Source organism: Euphorbia lathyris, chromosome 1 (assembly GCF_963576675.1).
Source record: "Euphorbia lathyris chromosome 1, ddEupLath1.1, whole genome shotgun sequence".
Taxonomy (NCBI): Eukaryota; Viridiplantae; Streptophyta; class Magnoliopsida; order Malpighiales; family Euphorbiaceae; genus Euphorbia; species Euphorbia lathyris.
Window position 1 is genome coordinate 123652874 of NC_088910.1, and position 15217 is coordinate 123668090.

General features: G+C 34.0%; 1 protein-coding gene and 2 non-coding genes across 4 annotated transcripts; all 3 read left to right on the forward strand.

Moving 5' to 3' along the window:
• The first annotated feature begins 1295 nt into the window (after positions 1-1295).
• LOC136210875 (uncharacterized) lies at positions 1296-6615 on the forward strand. 2 transcript variants are annotated; one of them, XM_066002303.1, is made up of 7 exons: positions 1296-1797; positions 2750-3082; positions 3752-3907; positions 4217-4536; positions 4734-5247; positions 5363-5395; positions 5757-6615. In XM_066002303.1, the coding sequence occupies exons 1-7, from the start codon at positions 1635-1637 to the stop codon at positions 6254-6256; spliced, it is 2019 nt and encodes a 672-aa protein (XP_065858375.1). In that variant the 5' UTR covers positions 1296-1634; the 3' UTR covers positions 6257-6615. The 2 variants fall into 2 exon arrangements, with proteins under 2 accessions (XP_065858375.1, XP_065858374.1); XM_066002302.1 differs by having other exon boundaries at positions 1297-1797; positions 4734-5262.
• A 1894-nt stretch (positions 6616-8509) lies between these two features.
• On the forward strand, positions 8510-8582 carry TRNAA-AGC (transfer RNA alanine (anticodon AGC)). The gene has a single exon. It is a non-coding gene; the product is annotated as a tRNA-Ala (tRNA).
• A 66-nt stretch (positions 8583-8648) lies between these two features.
• Positions 8649-8721, forward strand: TRNAA-AGC (transfer RNA alanine (anticodon AGC)). Its single transcript has one exon. It is a non-coding gene; the product is annotated as a tRNA-Ala (tRNA).
• The last annotated feature ends 6496 nt before the right edge of the window (positions 8722-15217 follow it).

Below are 15217 nucleotides of genomic sequence, written 5' to 3' on the forward strand. Positions count from 1 at the left end.
GTAAATTTTCTTAACTATTTAAAATGTTTATACAATGTACGGAGTATATACGTACACTATTTTAATCAAATTTAGGAGATCAATAAATTATTTTAAATAAATTCATATTTTTAATTTTTTTTAAATTTAATAAATAATTTTAAAGATTAAATTTAATAGCCAATAATATATTTCTAAAATTTAAGGAGCAATCAGAGTTACCTCAAAATGTCTATAAACTCCAAGGGATTAATTGTCTGATTGGTTAATTTTGACCAAGCGCTTACTCTTCGATCACGAGTTTAGGATTTTTTGTTCTATCTTATGGATGATATGGTTCAGTCATAATTTATCTCTGCATGCAAATCACTCTATTTACAATGAAGCAATCCTACTAGGTGCGAATAACGCCTTATGGCAGGATCCTCGCAAAAGCCTCTGCCTATAGAATAGATATCAAGAACTCCCACCTCAAGAAATGCATCCACATATTGGAGAGGTCAAGCTTAATTGTGATATAGCGTTTAAGCCACACTGTCTTAAATGAGCGGTATGAATTATTCTTTGTGATGAAGACGGGGACATTCTTGCATGTGGAGCGATGCCTGTTGGTCCATGTTGGTCTGTACTACATGTAGAACTCAGGACGATTTTGCGTGGATTAAACCAGGTGAGGGCATGTGACTTACCAAAGGTACTGATCTTCTCTGATTCTAAACTTGCAATTGAGGATATCGTTTGCTGGCGAAACATTAGCTATACTAATGCTGTGGCGGAAGATATTTGGAAGACGATTGACCACTTTACTTCTATTAAGTTCATCTATGAAAGAAGATAGTTAAATGTAGTACCACAGACAACTGTACTATCTAATTTTTTTTTTATGATATTTTCTCTTCTTTTATTACTGTTATACAAAACTTTCTAATTCATCTTAATACAAGTTTGCTTTAAAAAAGAAAAAGAAAAAACAATTACCAAGTTCAATCTCTCATTTATTTAAGTTTTGTTTTTCCTTAATATTTGATTTTATATAATAATAAAAAAATAAGGGTCCCTTGGTAATTTTACTAAAAGTTGAATAAAATATCGGAGGACGTTTTCCATTTTCATTGGTTGGACTTGATAGTTCCACACGTGTATTACAGTCGCCCCATCCGATTCCACGTTTATAAAATCCGAAATGACTAGAACGTCCCTGATATTAATTTCTGATTGGATAAGGCCACGTCAACATAACCAAATGACTTAAATACCCCCATCTAACAAAGCCTAGGTGTTTTAGTCCTCATGGATTAGGCGGAAGATCACCTTCACCGGAATATTCGTCGCCGACGGACCATTTCGAAATTAAACACACCAAATCCCGAAAACTATATATACCTCGTTTTCTCATCTCCATTTTTTGCCCTAGAACCATACCTCCAATCCCTCGCCTCCACTTTAGCCGCACACATGCTCTTCAGCTCCAAACGGATCAGTCTCCTTCTTTTGTCTCACCTTCTCCGTTCAATTTCTCTTCCTTCCTCCTCGTTTTCTCCTTCACCGAGTCGAAACAGCTGCTTTCTTCTCGCTCTCGACTCTTGACTTTCCAGATCGGTAATTATGTGCCTCTTTTTGCTATCAATTTGCCGGCTGTGAGGACTGTCTTGGTTATGGATCCGGTGAAAGTGAATTATCCTGTGGATGTGGCGGCACCGAAGCTCATGGGTTCCGAGGGGTTCTGTCGAGATAGGGTTACGGTCATGGAGATGGAGGTGGAAGGGAAGTCTTGTGAGTCTAACCGTGAGCTGTGTAACTCTCTGCTTAATGAAAAAGGTGGTGCCTATATCTTGATTTCCAGCTTAATTATGAATATTTTACTGGAATTTGTTCATTTTCTTGGTATTTCATTAATTTTTGTGTGAATTAGTCTGGTAGTGAGGACTACTAATTGAACCATAGGTTTATTAAATTTTTTTTTTTTTTTTGCCTTGACGAACTTCTTAACAACTTCAGATAATATGTTCAGTTTGTACTGCTTTTGGTCCGAAGTTGTTATTTTTACGGCTATTAGACATGATTTCAGAGGGAGTAAAAGATATTCTTGATGAGAGGGAGAAAATGGTCAAGGCTTTTATGCGAAGTCTAGCTTTTAATTTGGGAAAAAACTACGGATCCAGTAATGCTGGCTAAAGATTCATTTTAGGTCGCAAAAATAAGAAGTTGAGCATGTTCTAAAGCCAGGGAAGTTGCAAAAGTTGGAGGTTGACTGGTTTCCAGCTATCTCCTTTTAAGTTTCAAAATGATATCTTGAATTCAATTGAAGAAGTTTCTGTGGGCTTGATGGAGTCTATGGAAGAAAATACAATGATTGATCAAAATGAGAATGTTGGGTGTGTGTTACTGATTGTTTGTGTATCAGAAGTAACAGCTCTGTCGTTATTGAACGATACCAAATATGCGCTGTTATTACTGGACTTATACCTTTTTCGTAACTTATTTGTCCCTATTTTGCCAGTTGTCATAACAATTTTAGTAACATACTGTATCTGCCCATGATTTAGAGTAAAAAACACAAAAAGAGGGGAAGGTGAGAGTCACGGAGGCGCTAGATGCGCTGCATCTGGTGCGTGTGAGACACGCGCCGGATGAGGTGTGTCTGGCGCCTCAAATAGGTGCAATGATTTCTGCTTTTGATGATGGTAAATATCATGTTTAGTCCCTCCTTGTTAATTAAATTATTTAGCACTAAAGATGCTCTATTGCCACATTGAATATGAATGGGCAGATGTGACAAACTCTACGAATCCTTCGGAGTCAACATCACTGAATAAGATTCCATGTCCTGAACTCCGTCGCCATACTAGTCATCCTCCCTGCTTTCCAGGTGAAGATGTATCTAGACATGTTCGTTTAGGTGGTGCTAATGGTCCTTCATGGATACCTAAGCATGAAGAGTTGCAAGTACAAAGAAAAGCAGGACAAGTGTCAAGAAGTGGTTGTGGAAGTGCAAAAAGACCACGGATAATACTACTCGAAGATACTTCAGGTCTGGCAGTTGATGACACAAGGGAACCATCCGATAAGTTGGGACCACATTCGACTAAATGCGACTCAAATGGTATTTTCCATTTCTGTAAAAGTAAATTAATTAGTTTGTGTACGAACTAATTTTACCTTAAGTTCTGAATACTGTAGGTTTTATCAGTTATGCTTCCATGCTAGTGCCATATTATCATGTCAAACAGTTATTTGTGCTTTTAAATGCATTACTTATGGCATCGGTTATATAGTCATTTTAATAGGTTCCGATTCTTATATAAAGTATTTCCATTTATCTAAGCTATTTGCATTCATATTGTGTTAATTGTATGTCTAATGCTATCAAACATAACAGTTCTATACGTGTGCATTTATTTCGTTTAGCTAATATTAGTGAAACAAAGCAGTTCATTTTAAAAAAAATCTTTTGTTTTTGAAATTGAAATGTCAGTGCTCTGTAGCGATTTATTTTATGGTTCATATTGATCTTGCCAAGATCTAGATGAATTTTGAAAATAACTGCAATGGATGCAAGTATCTGAATCATGGAATATTTTTGGTAGCACCTAAATTTTATTTCAAACTCGAGAAACAAAATAAAACATCACATGCTAGGAATTTATTCTCGTACTCCAGATGACATTGTTTTAGCTTCTTTCTTTTTCCTCCATTAAGCCGTCTGTTTCAGTTCTTTTTTTAAATATTTTTTTTGTACTAATGATGTGGCAATTACAAATTTACCCTCTAGAGAAAACTCAAGTTGCAAAACAGAAGAACAACTTGGGAAGCAAAAGAGGTGATAGAAGAAGTATAAAAGTTTCAGCCAAGACTAAATATGATTCCTTTTCTCTGAAGGCAAGTTTGGCAAGTTTCAGTTCTGCTGCTGCTGGAAACAACTTTTTTGGTATGATAGAAGCATAAAATATTTTCTTTTGTTTCATGATATATTCCCACGGAAATTGCCTCTGTATGCATTTGTAGTAATATCATGCATATCTATATTGCATTTGTCAGAAATCTCTCACAGCGTTGAAACTTTATAGTAGGCAGATCATATAATATGTAATTTCAATGATTTAGTTTTTCATCAATTCTTCTAATTCTGGAAACAGAGTTATCTTTCATCTATAATGTCGATTATTCTTGTATCTGTATTCTTGCATTGCCTCGACTTTATAGACCTCATATATTGTGATCTTGATATTGATGTCAGGATCTTATGGTCTAAAGACAGATGTTCATGACATCACAAAACTTGTAGACGACATATCTTTAAATGATCTTCTTCAAGGCACTTATGAGTGTCCTAAGTTAGGCAAAGACAAGGGGAAAAAGGTAGCAAGTGCTAGCGAAGGTTTTACGCATTTAGTTAGAAAAGCTTGCTCTCTTATTCAGTTGCCTAAGTCCAGCCAATTCCAGAGTTTTTCTGAGATGGACAGCTCTTCCATTGAGAAACTTCCTGCTTGCCAATCCTCTATTTCTATTGTGGAAAATGGCGATTCATCTACAACAGATATACCTTCACCTAACAAGGTTAGTGAACAAGGATTTTTCTGTGATATTTCAAAACCTGCCAGCCTGCGACTCATTTGACTTCACCTCAGTTGATTTTTGGTGGAGCTGGTTGATGGTTGGCAAGTCTTGTTAAATGTTATTGCCTCATTTCCTTCATAGTTATCAAATTTTGTGATTAATCATGGATGCTTTTATCCTTTCTTTTGAGGGTACAGGATTCTTGCAGCAAACTTGAAACTCCTGCTAATTTTCTTGATCTTTCGTTTGACCAACCTAAATATACATTGGAACGCCTGGCACTTCCTCCCCCCAAAGATTTGGAGTCTTTACTTCTTGATGCAGCCAAGCCTGCTGTGTCTTCAAGGAGTGCTCCTGATTCACGTCCAGGAAAACAGATATCTCGCAGACCTAGCTTGCCAACTTTTCCTTGGTCACACACTTTTAGTGGGCATTGCCGAACCAATTCTGATGCGGGTAAACTTCTAACAAGTAGGACTGCATGCCAAGGTAGATGGATGAAAATTCGTACCAATTTCAGCTCATTTGGGACTGCCTCCGATTGCTTGCCAAACTTGGAGTCCTTTTCTTATGATGAGAGCCTGGTTCCTTCATGTGGTAAAAAGAAAGCTGACATAGGAAATAATGTGGCTTCATCTTTATTTGTTGCTCAGTGCGAAAGGGGTTCATCAAGTGCAGCAGCGTCTGTGGTTTCCCATGCCTCTCTAGGAAGTATGTTCATGAAGGGTTAGTTCTTTTGGGATGTTTGTTGGAGACTTTTAGCTTATCTTAGATATGGAAATTGATTTAACTGGATCTAATGAAGTCATTTTTCTTGCAAATGCAGAATCTGAAGGTGACTTGAAGAATATCGGAATTGGTAAATTTTTTAATTACTAGTTTCTCTTTTTCCTTTAATATACTAATAGTAGAGATATTGTAAATATCTGTCGATTCTCTGTTCGTGCACTAGTCTATCATGTTTTGGTTCTTTGTTCATGCGCAATTGTAGCTTGTGTTTTACTTTCCTTGTTTCTCAGGATTGTGTTCTCTACGTGCTTGCAATTTAAGTGCAATGTTGGACAATTGAGACACACTTATTCACATAGAGTGCTTTTATTAATTAGGGAAATAAAAAAGCCCGAGGAATTCACAGATTAGCACCAATTTAAACTGAAATCTCTTTGGTCTTGTCGGTTGGCATCCATCTTCTTACATGTGTTTTGTTTTCCCTTTGACAGTTGAGCATTGTCCAAAACTATTAGCGGCTGCTCAAACCTTGTGTGATATTGCAACTTGCACGTCGAGGGTAAACAAAGACGGAATGATGAAGTGGCCGAAGAGACCCTCGCAGAAAGCAATGAAAGCTCGCAAGTCAAAATCAACTGAGAAACACGAAGAGATAATCTCTCCATCAACATCGTCATTGGGGTCTGATCATTTTGTTAGAAATGGTTTCGGTCATACCTCAAAGAGGCCTAAACTCTCAACAACCGAGCAAAAGAAGGATCTTTTGCATATCAATGGCATGCGAAAAGGGCATGTGAGTTGGTCGGCTACGCCGAAATCAAGTAGATCATCCCCTAACAAATCGGTTAGGGACTCTAGTATCAATAATTTAAAGCAATCATGTATGATGCCGCCACCTGCAAAGGTTTTGAATAAAAATTGCAACGGGCAACATAAGGTTCACAAATTAATGAGAATGGATTGGAGCCGAGAAAGCGACAGACGGGACTGATAAAAATGATGTTGCAAAATGTAATTGATCAGTTCTGGTGTTGGACGAGCTTCCGAGCTGGGTTTGATGTACATAGTCGGGGGGAGGTTGTAGGGTTCAGTGTAGGTGGAGAAAGCCATTGTTGTAACAGGTCCTCTTATTTGGGTGAACAGGGGATATGTTGTAACCTTAAGTAGACCTTGTAGTTGGGAGCAGAGAAATTCTTTGCCTTGTGTAGAGCATTTGTAAGGCAATAGAAATTTCAGTTCTTTTTTTCTCATGTTATTGTGCCGAAATAGATTTCTTTGTAGCCTAAGCACAATTGTAGATTGTTGAAAGGAAGATCAATCGTTGAGTACATGAGCTTGATGATTCTTAGATGAGGAAGATTTTAATGGTGGGATTAATAACATTCGAAGCTAGTGATTGGAGTGAAGTGGTAACAAGGTATAGCCGTACTGGAAAAAGTATGGCTGGATCATCTCCTTTTCATGGAGAGGTAATATTTGTTAGATTTTAGGTTTGACACTGCACCACAAAGTGATGCATGATGGTTTTTGATCAAGGAATTTGTTTGTTTTTTTTTACAAACATCTTCGATGGTAATTTCTTTGATTTCAAATCTTCATAAATGGAAGTTACTTTATACGTTTGGAAGTTATCTTGAAGAGAATCATGCTTCATGTTCTTATAAAGTGGGTTAATCAATGATCGTTAGAAAAATGGTAAAAAGTTAATGACGCGAATAAGTACAAAGGGTTACATTAGATAGTATTTAAACACACAATATAACCTCTAAGTTTTGACAAAACTAACTATTTAGTCCCTCTATCCATAAGTTGTTAGAAAATGATAACTTTGCCCTTCTATCACTAATTAACTTTCATCTATATTTAATTAAGTTTCATTAAATCTTATTTATATCAATAATTATAACTATTTTAATAAATATTTATAAATAAAATGATAAATTTGCCAATCTACCATAAATTAATTCACTGTTTCATAATATTCGATAAATCAATATATTAAAAAATTAATGTAGTATTTAACCTATTTTTACTAAACCAATTAATATTGAATTGAATTGATTGGTAAAGACCTCAAGTCGCTTAAACTAAATATCTCGAGTTCGAGTCTTAGTATATGTTAAAAAAAATTAATTGGAAGAGAATTCACCTAAAGGGTGTTTGACAAATCTTGAACCGAACAATCGGATAAATTATAAAAAAATATTTTTTTACTAAAATAATATGTAATAAAATTAATTAAAAATTATTTCATAAATTTCTCTTCAAAAAAAAAATATTTCATAAATTTCAATTTTCCTCATTACGTTCACAAGTTAAATGTTGATGCTTCCCTAGTTCCGGGTTCTGGTTTGTTCGGGGTTGGGATTGTGTTGCGTGATAGTGAAGGCCAGTTCTGTGGTGCGTTTTCTAAACTTTTCGCAGACAACTATCAAGTCAGAGATGGAGAAGCAGTGAGTATAAGAGAAACATTGAGTTGGTGTGGTGAAGCTCTTCGCCTAGTGGTTAAGAGCTTACCTATGCCTTGGGAGGTCATAGGTTCGAATCACATCCGGGTCTGGTGGGGATTTTTCTTTCTTCTTTAATGTAAGCGCATTGCGCAAATTTTTTAAAAAAAAAAAGAAAGAGAAACATTGAGTTGGTTAAAAAATAAAGGTTAAAAACAATGTAATGATAGCCTAATCCATTAATATAATAAATAAAATTAGATAAAACTTAATTAAACATATATAAGAAAGTTAACTAGTGGTACAAGGGCAAACTTGTTATTTTTTATAAAATTTATGGATTGATGGACTAAGTAGTTAGTTTTGTCAAAATTCAGGAATGTTATAATGTGTTTCGAAAAACAGAAGGACTAACTAGTGTAATATGCATAACTCAAGGACTAAAAATTATTTACCCGATTTTATTTGATGTTTTAAAATCAAAGCTGTAAAAACTGATGAAGTTTATTTTAAGATATTTAGAAGAGTGAGCTATTAGTTGATTTTTTTTTATCCTTTGGTATTTCAGTCCATAACCATGTTGTTCTATTACATTATATTTTGTGACATTTGAGCCATGGAAAAATCATATATTTTTGAAACCACAAAGAAAAGATCATAACTTTTTTTATTCACTGACTTACTATTCTATTGAGATTTGAAAGTTAAATGGGGATAATATTTCTTACGAATGGGTTCTTCTGTATATACAAGTGAAATTTAATAAAGTAAGTTATATTTTAACAAAAGTGCAAAACGGGGATGTAGCTCAGATGGTAGAGCGCTCGCTTAGCATGCGAGAAGTACGGGGATCGATACCCCGCATCTCCATTTTTTTTAATCCTTTTTCAACTGAACCTCTGGTTATCTTAGTTATACATTAAACATTAGCAAATCGGGGATGTAGCTCAGATGGTAGAGCGCTCGCTTAGCATGCGAGAGGTACGGGGATCGATACCCCGCATCTCCAGTATTTAATTTTTTTCGATACAACCGTTTACATAAAGTGCTGTATATATTTAAAATTGACGATAGCCATATTCTGGAGATAGATTGATTGGTATAGCACTCGCTTTGTATCTTGGAGGTACGTATATCGAAACTCGGTATCTCCCCCATCTTTTAATATTTCAATTTTAAGTTTTTAACTTGTTTGTTCTCCTCATGACCTGTAAGGCTCTCATCCTTCCTATTGTTTTTTTTTTTTTTTCAACTTCAGAAAATAAAAAGTTTAATCTATAATTCTCCAAAATCTTATTTCAAAGTTATCATTATAATTTAGGAAAAAAAAATTGATGTCCATTATATTTCATTTTTTGGTTTATTAAATTACTAGTTTTTGACCCGTGCGATGCACAGATTCATCTTAATATATAAATATTAATAAAAATATACTTTAATAATTACAATTAATGATATAAAGGTGTTATATAAATTAAATATTATTATTTTATTTTCAAATTTAATTTAAATAATAAAAACTTGTTTGTTCTCCTCATGACCTATAAGGCTCTCATCCTTCCTATTGTTTTTTTTTTTTTTTTCAACTTCAGAAAATAAAAAGTTTAATCTATAATTCTCCAAAATCTTATTTCAAAGTTATCATTATAATTTAGGAAAAAAAAATTGATGTCCATTATATTTCGTTTTTTGGTTTATTAAATTACTAGTTTTTGACCCGTGCGATGCACAGATTCATCTTAATATATAAATATTAATAAAAATATACTTTAATAATTACAATTAATGATATAAATGTGCTATATAAATTAAATATTATTATTTTATTTTCAAATTTAATTTAAATAATCTTTTTATAGATAAATATAATATTATAATTAAAATTAATATATTATATATTATATTTTTTTTTATCAGTAAAAAATAATGAAGTGACAGCTCAGCTCCATCGTTACTGTTTTATATTATATATAGATAAATATGCAGAGAATTAGAGAGATTTTAGGGATTAATTTAAATTATGTAGAACTTTAGATATAGATATGCAGAGAATTAGAGAGATTTTAAGGATTAATTTAAATTCTGTAGAACTCTTAGATATAGTACGGATAAAATAATTTTTTTATAAATAAATATAATAATAGAACTAAAGTTAATATATTATATTTTATATTATATAAAAAGGAGGAAGTGACACCTCAGCTCCATCGTTACTGTTTTATATATATATATATATATATATATATATATATATATATATATATATATATATATATATATATATATATGAAGGAGTTTTCAATGGTGAGTCTCCACCCATGGTGAGTCAATAGGTGACCTGCTATAGCAGGTTACCAAGTTACCTAAATACATATTTCTCTCTCCATGATAAATACCATTACGTTTTTTAATAAAGGCTATTACGTTTTTTTTAAAAAGGTTTCTCTCACCACATTAAATTCTTCTTCTTCACCATCGCTATACCTCTGGTGTTTGGTTCTATAATAATTTTTGTATTAATCTTACGCATGGATACTAAATCCATATCTTTCTTTACGGTCTTTTTATGTTAATTTTTCTGATTGATTCGAGATCCATATCGTTATAATAAATACATATCATTCTTGTTAATTTTTTTCTGGCTGATTCGAAATATATATCGTTAACACCTCTGATTCGAAATATAATACATGGACGGTATTTCGATTTCCTTTGATTCATAAATCGATTTTGGTTTCTGATTACGACCACCATTTTTATTAGTAACTTCATTAAAGTTCATGAAGTTGAAGATAAGCTTATGAATTTAAGTTGTTTTATATAATTATGTATTCGGTTAATTTCTGATTTGGGATATACAATTAGAATTGGAAATTTGGGATTGGAGTATGATCAAGAAGATGTCTACATGGAAGTGATAAAACTATGGGTATATAAAGGTGTTGATGCTTCAATTATGAAAACTGCAACAATTTGTAACGAGGAATATGATCAAGAAGACGTATATATATTTTGCAGAAATTTGAAACATAAGTATGAAGAAGATGTCTTCTTATGCCATATATATCAGAATCGTATAACTATCAATAAAATCTATACTATTTTAACGATGTAATCTCTTTATGTAATATGTCTCACTCAATTGTTCACAATTCTTTCTGATTTGAGTATGAGTTGCAAATTGTTTAATTAAATGAAAGATATCCTTTTTTTTGTATTGTTTTTTTAAGTTACTAAAAAAAATAACAACCATAAGATATAACATTGCTAAATTATGTTGTAGCTAATATTAAATGAGCAATGAAAAGGTACAACAAGTAAAGATTGACATTCGATGAACTAATCAATATTGCTATCAGAGTTCTCTTCCAAATCGTCATCCTTAAATTTATGACAATTCCTTGAATCATGACCAGTCCGACCACACGTTTTACAATGGTTAGGAATATTTCTTTTTCTTTTGGTCTGGCCTTTGTTTTGGGGTTTTGATGAAGAAGCAACCTGTTTTGATTTCAGCGTACTAGCCACGGTAGGTCGACCCCTTTGTTTGCTAACAGTGGAGTCCAAAACAGGATCATGAAACGTTCCTTCAGCATTTTGACCATGTTGGGTCTCGTCCTCTGCGGGGTATTTGGACAATTCCACATTCAATGCAGATACAACTTGCATAGCCCTTTGAAAAGATTTGTCTGATTTTGAAGCAAGGTATGAAGTTATACCACAATTCTTTGAAAGTGATCCGTACCTCAAATTTCTAGCTGATTCTAGATGAGGGTACTTTCTTTCCTCATGGTTGGTTAAATAATCAAAATGTTTAGCATCTTTCAGCCAACGACGATTGACCAAACAATCAGGGAAATTCAGTATCTCCAAACTCTTCATAGATGCAAAAATATGTCTGCATGGAATTCCTTTCGTCTCAAATGAATAGCAATCGCATTGAATTGTTGCTCGATCATCGGAAATCGTAATCGTGCGCTTTGCCACTTTACCCCCGAATGGTTTTACATTACAAACAGCTTGATTCTCCTCACGGTCTATGATGGTAACATATTTTTCCGAGCGTTGCATCTCCCGCTTTATCCTTTTATAAATTTCCCTGGTGAAAATTGAAGAAACATCATCCTCCACACTTGGCATCGAAGTTTGGTTGAGCAATGTTTCGGTCATATTGGTTCTATAGTGCTCTTCCATCTCGTTGAAGTGTAACATTGACAGAGAAAACTCAAAGTGTAACCCCCTCATTTGGATCACATGATATCTCACACAATATCAGTCATAAACATGTTTTCAATTCTCAATCATATAAACTTCAATCTCATAGAAATTTTACATATTATACATAAGAGAAAGCATTTATAATTTACAATACACGTTTAAGTCATTATCCTACACAGAGGATTTACAAAACAAAAGTACATTCACAAGACTCCAAAATGCCTAGATGAGAATGGACTGACACTGCTGGTGCGACCTTAAGCAAGAAGAACTCCACCTAACCTGTAAAATCTGTTGGCAAGGGGTGAGCTGCCTACTCAATAAACATATTACACATATATGTATATACAAGTAATGTAAAGAGCACAAACCAAAATAGGTCATCAGTACCAAGTTAGAATTTATTCATTTAGAATAGTAATACTGATTTTAGAAAGGCCTTGCTATACTTAGACAATATATATAAAATGGTCCTTGGGCCCAATCTGTATTCCGGCTCACTAAATTCGGAATACAATCATCTGTGCTACGGAGGAGTTACACTCACTCACGTACTCATATATCTCAACACATGTGCTTCCGGCTCACAATATTCGGATAGCACTCTCAACTTGGACCATTTCACATATCCATCTAAGCAAGCTCATATTCATTTATAATCCAACCATTATTCAGTTCCAGTATGTGCACAAGGCTTAACATGCCGTATTTACGCATAACACTGCAACATACTCAATCATAACACTTTCTTATCAATCATGACGTATCATAAACACTCAAACATTATCCACATCATTCACATCAGATTCAACCACATCTCACACTCAACAAGTCACAAGGCACAATACATTCATACACATATATAAGCAATATGCTTACCGTCGCACTTGGTTCGATCTATTCAACACGATCGGGTGTGCGTTCAATTGCACCTTGCCCTCCTAATGTCACATAACATTGATACAATTAGACTTAACATAAACTTAATGAAAATAGAAACTAAGGAATGCTATATGATTTACAAGACACTAATGCCACAAAGTTCATGCAATCTAATCCTTTTGTCTTAGATCATCACATGACCTACTTGCACACATTCTGCCATAACTTTCTGTATATGAATCCAAATGCCCTGATTCTTGAACCTACTGAAACTAGACATATATGGGTAGAACATATCCAAAATTCACTTTAATATCACTTCTACACAATATATGGCATGCAAAATGATTCGGTCCTGTTTCCAGCCAAGAAACAGACTATTCAGATTTGCATCTACCATAATTCACTCAACCTAGCTCACAATAAACACAATGGATTGCCAAATCCTTTTACAGACATATACTTCAAGTATTTAGGAACACTTTTGTATAAAGAAACTTTCTCCAATTCGTACTTTAAGATCCTCAAAATGCTACATCAACATGGCTGCCTCACATGACATTCAATTTCGAGGCAGTCATGATCATACACAACAAATCCAATGATCATACCTAGGTTTTTTCAGAATCTCCAACTCATAGAAAACAAGCTAAAACAACATACTAACCTTCAACTTGTGTCTATCACCTAGTATGCTTCCTAACTTGACTTGTTTGGCTTGAAAATGGAAGAAATTGGAAGAGTTTTGTTTGGAGGATGTTAGGGTATATCAAAGGAAGGTTTGCTGAAGTTTTGGTCGAAATTGTGGCTGGAAATGAGGAGAAATGAGTTGTATCAATCATTGTTAAAATAAAGAGGCATACTTTGTCTTACTTGAGTGACACCTCGTGCTTGCTCACAAACCTCCAATCCAGCCCTCCACAAATGTAAGTTAATCAATTTAGGACATATGAATTCATTAATTCATTCATTTAAGTCCTAACTCAATTAACCAATCATTACATCTTAACGACACACTAATCGCCTACTAATCGCACGATAATCGCATTATGCATACAAAACTTCTACTGACAATGAGATGAATCTAAAATGTATGTATTCAATCATGAAAATATATATGAATGTGGGAAGACTCATATGTTAGGGTTTTGGGGATGTTACACAAAGTGTTTGAAAAACTTCCACAATGATATTTTGTTATCCAAGTATTTTTTCAACAAAGAATTCATTGACTCGCATCGGCCCGTAGCTTTTGCACCGCTAAAATAATGACCACGAAGAAAAGTGTCTGCCCACTGCTTTCTAGTTGCATAATGTGCCTCTATCCATGCATTGGCTTCCAAATTGTATTCTTTTACCATCCCATTCCATTTAATCTCCCATTCGGCCTCTTCATAGTATCTAGTGTGTTACAAAAAAATATAAACCGCGTTATCAGTATTGAAACCAGTAATGAAATTAGTATCAAAGGGATCGTAAACTTAAAACCATAAATATAATTTTTTACCTAAAAATAAACTTTCTAAAATCTGTATTGAAACCTGAGGCTTTAATATGTGCAACTGCATTTTTCAATATGTGCCACGAGCAAATACGACGTGGAATTCCCGGCATTATAGCTTCTAGTGCTTTACTCATTGATCTGCAACCATCCGTTAGTACTGTTTTCGGCATCTTGCCATCCATACACCCTAAAAATGTTTCCAATAGCCAAACATAATTTTCTGCTGTCTCATCTTGGAGGAGTACAGATCCAAACACACATGTCTTGTCATGATTGTTTGATCCAAGTAGAATAACCAATGGTTTTCCGTACCTGTAAGGAGTATTATGAATCAGATACAAAGAAGAGATCCAATAGTAAAAACTTATTAGATTTTATTGTAACTAAGAAGGGGTTTATGAAAACATACCTGTTAGTCTTGTAAGTAGCATCAAAAGACAAACAATCGCCAAACAATTTGTAATCAATTTGGCAACTCCCGTCAGACCAGAATAAATTTCTTAGTCGTCTATCCTCATCTACCTCATACTTGTAGAAAAACTTATCATCTGCTCCTTTTTTCGATTCAAGTAAACACATCGCTCTATTTGTGTCGGTATCATCCAAATTTGAATTATCTTTTGCAATTGCCCTGTACAGGTCTTTTTTCAGGAATCCTAAATCTTTCCAATTACCATTTACTTCTACAAAGTAATTGTAACATTGAAATGTATTAATTCCAGCTCTCTTCATTGAAAATGCTTGCTCCTTAGTAGGATCATCTATTTTTCTGTGAGACCTCAGAAATATTTTTTCGCTCGATACTGCTAGTTTGTGTGTATGGCTGGTATTGAAGCATTTAACTATCCAATTTTTATTTACCTTATCGATATTAATTCTGAATTCCGCTACACACATCAAT

Coding starts and splice junctions, on each gene's coding strand:
- LOC136210875 (XM_066002302.1), top strand. CDS start 1,635: ATGGATCCGGTGAAAGTGAATTATCCTGTGGATGTGGCGGCACCGAAG. Junction 3,083..3,751: donor GACTAAATGCGACTCAAATG/GTATTTTCCATT, acceptor TTTACCCTCTAG/AGAAAACTCAAGTTGCAAAA. Junction 5,396..5,756: donor CTTGAAGAATATCGGAATTG/GTAAATTTTTTA, acceptor TCCCTTTGACAG/TTGAGCATTGTCCAAAACTA.